Genomic DNA, 7,891 nt, shown 5'->3' with positions numbered 1-7,891 from the left:
CTGCCGTCGGAGGTGCGGAGCGCGGCGCCGAGTATTAGCCGCGACGTCGTGCGGCGGCGGCCCGCAGCCGCGGAGCGGGCGCGCGGGAGGCCGGCCGGCCGGGCTGGCTCCCCTCCGCGCCCCGGCAGCTCCGGTGCGCACCGCTGCGGAGCGGCGGCGGAAGGCGGCGCGGGGTGGGGGGGAGGGGGCCGCGGGGCCGAGCCCCGCAGCGCGGGCGCGGCCCGCCGCGCGCCTCCCCCGTGCGCGGGCGCGGCGGGCTCCGCGGCCGCCGCGGCCGGGCTTGCGCTGCCTCCCGCTGCTGCGCAGACGGCTCCGGCGACTGCGCCGCGCAGGGGCTGGCTCGGGGCTGCGCGGGTGCGCCCCTGTGCGCGCCTGTGTGTGCGTGCACCTAGAGCAGATAATTGGAGAGGGTTTCCAGAAGGTGGAAAATGTCACCTGATTCACACTGAACTTTTTAAATCTCCCCACCCCCGAGCAGACACACACACACATTAGGAGACCGCCCACCGCAGACAGCTAAGACCCCCGTATAGATTTAAAGAGAGACTGCATTCAGCGCCTGACGTTCATTCAATAGAGCGATCATCGCCGGCTGGCTGCTGCTCGCTCCCTCTGCCTGCTCCCCGTGATACTGTTCCTGTGGCTCTTCCACTCCCTGCTATGCTGAGGATGTTAAATCGGAGGATCCACCCGGGCATGCTCTTACTCCTGATGTTTCTGTGCCACTTCATGGACGATCACACAGTGCAGGGTAAGATGAGGTTGTTTATTCGCAGATACGTTTTCTTGAAACCTATTTTCTGTCTTTCGGGCAATGTTCAGTTTGCTGCGGTGTTTAAACGCCTCCCTTCAAGGTCCAGCAGGACAGAAGTTAACTGTGGGCATGGGGTTGCTTTGTGCCAACGTGCAGAGGTGTCATTTAGATTCCTTTTTGATCTTTTTGCCTTTGCACTGCTGTGCATAGGCACAGAGGACAGATGAGGATGTTTCTTGGTATTTATTGTTACTATGCAGCATGAATGAACAACAGCATCGCAAGGGAACTTTCTTAGTGTCGGATTGCGAATGAGTACTCAAAGTTTGTTGGTAATTTAGCTGAGATTTTTATCTCGCCTGTCTGACAAAAGGAGAGGTGGTGATGGGGAGCCCCACAATTACAACTGACATTTTCAGAAACTAATAGTGATCATTTTCTGGCCATTCCTTCAATATTAGGATTTTCTCCCCCCTCCCCACCCCCTCTTTTTGATGAATAGTGTTACTATGTTGTAAATTCTTCTGCACCGAAGAGTATGGTTAAATAAGTTTTTTTCCATGTGCACAAAACAAACACGAACCTGATATTGACAACTCTTAAGAGCCCTCTTTCGACACAAGGGAATATTGATTTTTAGTTTTGGATTTTTTTTTTCCCTTATCTTGACTGTGTTCCAGCCCTAACCTGGATATCTTACCATTACTTATCATTGTTTTTTTTTTCTTTCTTTTTTCTTATTTTTCCACCGAGCAGAGCTTAAGTTAATGTAACGTAGGCAACTGTAAAACATAAAACCTTTTTTTAAAGGGCGTTGTTTGTTCAATGATTTGGGGGAGGAGAGATGTTCCCCCGTGCCCGGCGACATCTCGGATGGCCGATCCTGACCCCTCACTGCGGTAAATTCCCATCGGAGGAAGGAGGCAGGATCGAGCCCTCGCTGGATTAGCACCAGAATCAATTGGTATTGAGTTGCTGGAGAAGTCACATTGGTTATTCACGGGAGACTCATCCCAACCAAAACTCTCCAGCTAAAAAAGGGGGAGTTGCTTGGACTAATGTTCTTGGCATGACTCCACAAATAACAGGGATACTAGTATAAAAAAAAAAAAAAGAAAGAAAGAAAGAAAAAAAAACTCTGTCCGGTTTAAGGACAGTGTACTTTCCTCTGAACTGCTTGCGAGAGAGACAACACCTATAACTTTTCCAGTTTGATCGTTTTTTAAAACTCTGTGGGGACCCTCCTACTCTATGTGCCTGTGTATTTTGTGTACTTTGCTCACTTTTTTGGATCTCTGCTAACCTATTTTAGTAAAGGAAAGACATTTGTTAGTAGAAGCAGCAAAATGTGGAGATTTCGAAAGACTTTGCTAACAGCAAATGTTCCCAATTCGTGCAGATTGCAAAAAGGGCTGGGAGTGAAACTCTGTGCAGCGCTAAAACAATGCTGCTGTGCAGACGCGGTGAGGAGGAGAGGGCAGGGGGAGGAGGAAGGAATTTGCAAGCGCGATTTTCTTTTTATTCCCTTTTAAATGCACATCCTTTTCAAGCCTCTGTCACGTGCAAGCAGTGTTCCTTCTGCTCTACATATGGAATAAATACCTCAGAAAACTGCCTCGTCCTGTTTTGATCAGTTTGGCTTTTTTTTTTTTTTTTTTTTTTTAGTTTTTGTTTTTTAACTGCGTTCCCAAATGGGCCGGTGTAGCTGCAAGTTATGAAATGGGACAAATAAAAGTAAACAGTCTAGTAAAAGTCAATGCAAGGCGCACGTGTTGTGTCTGGGTCACTGGTAACTGACACTGATATGGCTGAGTGTCTCCCTCTCGCTCGCCCTCTCCCCCTCCCGCAGCTGGGAATTGTTGGCTCCGGCAGGCGAAGAACGGCCGCTGCCAGGTCCTCTACAAAACTGATCTCAGCAAGGAGGAGTGCTGCAAGACGGGTCGCCTGACAACTTCATGGACAGAAGAAGACGTCAATGACAACACGCTTTTTAAGTGGATGATTTTTAATGGGGGAGCCCCAAACTGCATCCCATGCAAAGGTGAGGGGGGGAAGTGAGCTGCATTTTGCTGAGGATCAAACCAGCCAGGGGCTGGGCTGAGGAGGAAAAGAAGTGGGAAATGAGCTTGGGAGGTTGGGGGGGGGCACGACAGTTCCAGCTGACGGCTGGAAGTGCATCTTGTACCAGCCCTGGGATCAGCGAGGGGGAGCCCCAATTCTGCTTGGCCACTTCCGCACTGTGCAGAGAAGGGCTGCGGAGGGCAGTGAACTCCTCTCTCCCCTGTCCTCACTGGGCAGGAGAATTTCCCTCAAGTTTTGTCTACTGCTTGAGGGAAAAGGTGAAAAGGTGTTTTCTCTTTATACCCTGGAGTTGCAGTGGCTTTTTTTTTTTTTTTTTTTTTTTTTTTTTTTTTTTTTTTGCAAGCAGTTTTGACAGGAAGTCTGATCTGCACACTCGATACTAAAGCGGTGCCTCTTTCCTTCCATCAGAAACATGTGAGAACGTGGACTGTGGACCTGGGAAGAAATGTAAAATGAACAAGAAGAACAAACCTCGGTGTGTTTGTGCTCCGGATTGCTCTAATATCACTTGGAAGGGCCCCGTGTGTGGCTTAGATGGGAAAACCTACAGGAACGAGTGTGCCCTTCTCAAAGCCAGATGTAAAGAACAGCCCGAACTTGAAGTCCAGTATCAGGGCAAATGCAAAAGTAGGTTTGCAAATCTAATCCGATCTCCCTCAAATGCCAAAGGGTGTGTGTCTGAGAGTAGGGAGGAGGAGCTGACGTACTTCCCCACAGTAACCAGAGCGATGTTCCAAACGCTGGGAGACAATAACTAAACCACGCTCAACAGACGAGAACATAGCTGGATTGAGAATTCCCCACAGTCTAGCAGCACTTGTGTCCTACCAGCTACCCTGACATGGGAAGGTTTCCTCCAGCGGCCTTTAAATGACAAAAGCTGCTGAAGGCTTTTATCTGATCATTTGTTTCACTGTGTCACTCATTCACTCCTTGCTTAGGCTCTGGGATCTCCTATTAATCACTGCCTGTTTCCATCTTTATTTCAGAGACCTGTAGGGACGTTTTATGTCCAGGCAGCTCCACATGTGTGGTTGATCAAACTAATAACGCCTACTGTGTGACATGTAATCGAATTTGCCCAGAGCCTACCTCCCCTGAACAGTATCTCTGCGGGAATGACGGCATAACTTACGCTAGTGCCTGCCACCTGAGAAAAGCCACCTGCCTACTGGGCAGATCCATTGGATTAGCCTACGAAGGAAAATGCATCAGTAGGTATCTCGGTTGGAGGGTAAGAGTGGGGAGAACCTCTTGGCTCAGTTGTTCTGGGATATCGTGTGTGGAATTGGATGGACGTAGGTTGTGATTGGGTGCAGGACAGAGACCTCCAGCAGCCTGGGCTTGTGTCCTCTCCAGGAGAAAGGAAAGCCAGGGGCAAAGGTTGCAGAAGGGATGAGGGAGTGGAGGGCCTGTTCCTGCTTCTCTTGCTATCAGTGTGGGTGGGTGCTGACATTAGTATCCAAGGGAGAAGTACCCACACCATTAAATAGATGATGACATGGTTACAGTGTAACAAGGTCTCGATATTCAGTGGATCTGGATTCCTGGAAACAATTGTCTTCAAGTGGTCTTGGCAGAGCTTGCTTTAACTTAATTGGAAACATCTGATCACTTTTTCCTCTTTAAAAATACTGCAGAGTTTGGAGACAGTTGGTGCATCTCTGTGCATCCTGACATTTTGTATTGTGACTGTGATTTCCAGAAAGGAATGATAGTGCGAGTGTTACAAGGAAGCACCTTCAGGAAAACCTCTGCTCCCCAAAACTGCCGGGGGGATTCTGGGGAATCTCAGGCTGCTTTTAGTTGGCCTAGGTTGAGGTAAATTCACTTTCTAATCTTGTAGATAACTACTGTATGTGGTTTAGTTTTAAAATAATTGATTTAGAAATGCTGAATGTGTTGGTAAATTATGCACTTACCACCAAAGTTATGGGGAGCTGAATTTCCACTGATTATCAGACAGAGCAGGGAAGGATGTGCGCAATATGCAAATGTAATTCTGCATTCCCAGGGCCAGACTCTCCTGGCACGGCTCGGCTCCCTCCCCCACAGATAGACAGGCAATGCTTTCTGAGGAAGTACTTGCTTGAGTAAAACCAGCAGGTATCATCACATCTCCCGCATCTGAGCTTTGTCTATCACAGTTCATGGAGGAAAAGGAGTCTGGGATTGTTTGCTGTTGCTTTTCTTTTTTCTTTGTCTTTTCCCTTACCTCTAGTATCCTGTGTGTATTTTTAGAAGCAAAATCCTGTGAAGATATTCAGTGCGGTGCTGGGAAGAAATGCTTGTGGGATTTTAAGGTTGGCAGAGGTCGGTGTGCCCTCTGTGATGAGCTATGCCCTGAAAGCAAGTCAGACGAGGCAGTCTGTGCCAGCGATAACACTACTTACCCAAGCGAGTGTGCCATGAAAGAGGCAGCCTGCTCCATGGGTGTGCTTCTAGAAGTAAAGCACTCCGGATCTTGCAACTGTAAGTGAGATTTTTAACTCTGCAGACATTTAAGGCTTCTGAAGGCAATCCCTAGGTAATAAAGACTATGCCTTTACAAATAAAAAATGCTTAATTTAGAGATTCAAGATACAGTACATATGCAATATAAGTATGTGTGTATTGTGCACACACTTTGGTTACTGGTAACATGCAGTAGATCTCCAACAATTGGTTTGCTTTGAGCTTGGGGTTTTGGGGCTATTTTAAGGAAAAGTCATTTTATCAGAAAGGGGTTGCCCTAGGAGCATAATTCTAGCGATTTCTCCTAATTTGTTTGCTCTCGTGTGCTTCGCTGATTGCTTTATTAACACTCGGATAAACTCTAACTCCATCCAAAAGAACAAGCTTAATGGTAGCACATGGGCATCTGGTTTAGCACAGTTGCCTCTACTAACTCTGAATGAAGGGCACAAAGCAGTTAAACCTAGAACACAAGAGCGCTTTTTATTTGATTTCAGGAATCTGCCAATAAAACCTGAGCCATTGATTCTTCAGAACTTTCTGCAGTTATGACTTCATAGATTATGTATAAAAAAAAAACCTTATTGCATAACAGCAGATGCCAAAGAGCATCTCACTACAAGTCGCATAAAATGCAACGCTGTATTATGGCTGTTCAGAGGGCTTTGAAAACATGCACTGAGCTGCTTCTGCGCTGTTGTTGTCCTTATTTAAACAACAGCTCCCCTGTATTCCCCCATCTAGCCATTAATGAAGACCCAGAGGAAGAAGAGGAAGATGAAGACCAGGACTACAGCTTTCCTATATCTTCCATTCTAGAGTGGTAAAACCTCCATCACTATTGGAACAGCCATTGGGCACGAAATCAATGTCCATACTGTAAATAAGTGTATGCTTATTTATTTTGGGGAGAAAAAAAGTATACATATAGTTGAGTCTCGTAGACATTTATTTATACTGTGTCATGTTTTATAATTTATACATAAAATGTCTGGTTGACTGTACACCTTGTTTTTTGAAGAAATTTATTCGTTACGGGAAGAGCAGTGTTATTTATTGTGAGGTCTCTTGCTTGTAAAGTAAAGCTTTTCTTTTTTTCCTGTAAACTATAAAAGTCCATTCCTTAGAGCTTACCCACATGATCTCATCTCTTTGTTTCACTGATGTTAACTCTTTTCCACTTTAACAAACTTGCATGTCGGTTTCTGTTATGTTTATTTATTGGATTTTCTTCTTGCCGGTTCTGTACATAAAAGATCCCTCGGGTTTTTGTTTACAAGGAATCTTGACTGACCAAAAGGCGTTGTAACTGACTTAAATATACTTCCAGGGTGCAGTGAGGCGATCTTTAAGGAAACTTCTTCCACTTCACTTTTCTCTGCTTCTGATCACATCATGTACTGAAGTGATCTCAATGTGCTGAGCTTATATACTGTACTATAAGAATTCCGGACCCAAAGAAATCGGATTATGAAGGTTGTTAATAGCTACATGGCTAACTGTAATAAGAATAAGGTTTTTTGTTTTTTGATTTTTTTTTGTAACATGCATAAATGTTTTATCGGGTGTTTCCTTTAAGATGGTCTTGCAGTACCACTTTCAAAGTTTTGTTTTCCCAATCAGTGTGTCACTAGAAGTTATATCAAAGCTTTATCAGTTCAAGTTTCTTGCTTTTCATAATACTTTTTTTCTGATGCAATTTTATATTTTCAAACATGGCGAGTTAAATATAAATTCATTTAAATATATAGTTTTGTACTTTTCTACCATGTAAATGTGCAATGTATATAAAAGTTATAATGTGTATTTGTAAATAAATGATGAGTGAAAAAATAAAAAATGGAATTTTCCCTAGATGCAGTCCTCTGGTTTTGATTTTAAAGAGTTCTGGCCCTCTGCTGCAGAGAAGAGATATTGATAGTTAGAGGAAAGAAGGCTTGTGTATGACATGGAAGTGAAGCACATTGGTTACGGCCAAAGCTTTCAGCTAAAATTGATTCAAGAAACCCTCCTTTTCAGACAGGATCAATGTCTTCAGCTTTTTAATATTACATCATTTTAAACCCAGGTAAACTGATCAATGAGAAGAGAAACAGCATTTCTGTCTCCCTCTCCCTCCTCCAGGTAAAAAAGTTTGTCATTTCTTGGGTACCTTAAGTTTGCACACTTCTGGGAGGTTTTGAACATGCATTTGATTTTTTGCTAAGTTTCAGATTCATGTTACTGCAGTATTCTGTTGAAATTGTATCATCGTGTTAGATGACCAGTGGAAAAAAGCCAAAGGTGGCCTACTTGCCCATATGCTGGGTCTGTACCAACTGCCACAAAAGACAAGAAGGTGCTCAAAGAGCAAGCTAGCTCCTGGAGATGACCCTCCCCCCCAAAAGAGGGAGGTTCAATGCTGAGATACTGTTTAGTGAACCGATATTCAGACTGGACACACTTTTCAAAGCAGATTCCAGTCCAGTGCACTGAGAGGAAGGAAACAGCCATAACCATAGTGAACTGAGAGGAATGGTAACAGCCACGAGCACAGCAGTGACAGAAATTATGTTAAGCTACTTGGACTATGCTATTCTGCCAAATAAGGCCCCTTTCAGC

At 45.0% G+C, this 7,891-nt stretch overlaps 1 protein-coding gene across 2 annotated transcripts; it reads left to right on the top strand.

Annotated features, from left to right (window-relative positions):
• Positions 1-482: 482 nt before the first annotated feature.
• On the top strand, positions 483-7,006 carry FST (follistatin). 2 transcript variants are annotated; one of them, XM_062599700.1, is made up of 6 exons: positions 483-751; positions 2,604-2,795; positions 3,245-3,463; positions 3,826-4,050; positions 5,078-5,308; positions 5,788-6,025. In XM_062599700.1, coding segments are annotated over exons 1-6 (960 nt in total). In that variant the 5' UTR covers positions 483-660; the 3' UTR covers positions 5,790-6,025. The 2 variants fall into 2 exon arrangements, with proteins under 2 accessions (XP_062455684.1, XP_062455683.1); XM_062599699.1 differs by lacking the exon at positions 5,788-6,025 and adding an exon at positions 6,035-7,006 and having other exon boundaries at positions 487-751.
• The last annotated feature ends 885 nt before the right edge of the window (positions 7,007-7,891 follow it).

Source organism: Rhea pennata, chromosome Z (assembly GCF_028389875.1).
Source record: "Rhea pennata isolate bPtePen1 chromosome Z, bPtePen1.pri, whole genome shotgun sequence".
NCBI lineage: Eukaryota > Metazoa > Chordata > Aves > Rheiformes > Rheidae > Rhea > Rhea pennata.
This window is presented reverse-complemented; position numbering and strand designations above follow the sequence as displayed.

What these genes read in the sequence shown, in the direction of transcription:
- FST (XM_062599699.1), top strand. Translation starts at nt 661, where the DNA reads ATGCTGAGGATGTTAAATCGGAGGATCCACCCGGGCATGCTCTTACTC. An exon ending in GGACGATCACACAGTGCAGG is followed by an intron (nt 752 to 2,603) that starts GTAAGATGAGGT and finishes CCCCTCCCGCAG; the next exon opens with CTGGGAATTGTTGGCTCCGG. An exon ending in GTATCAGGGCAAATGCAAAA is followed by an intron (nt 3,464 to 3,825) that starts GTAGGTTTGCAA and finishes TCTTTATTTCAG; the next exon opens with AGACCTGTAGGGACGTTTTA.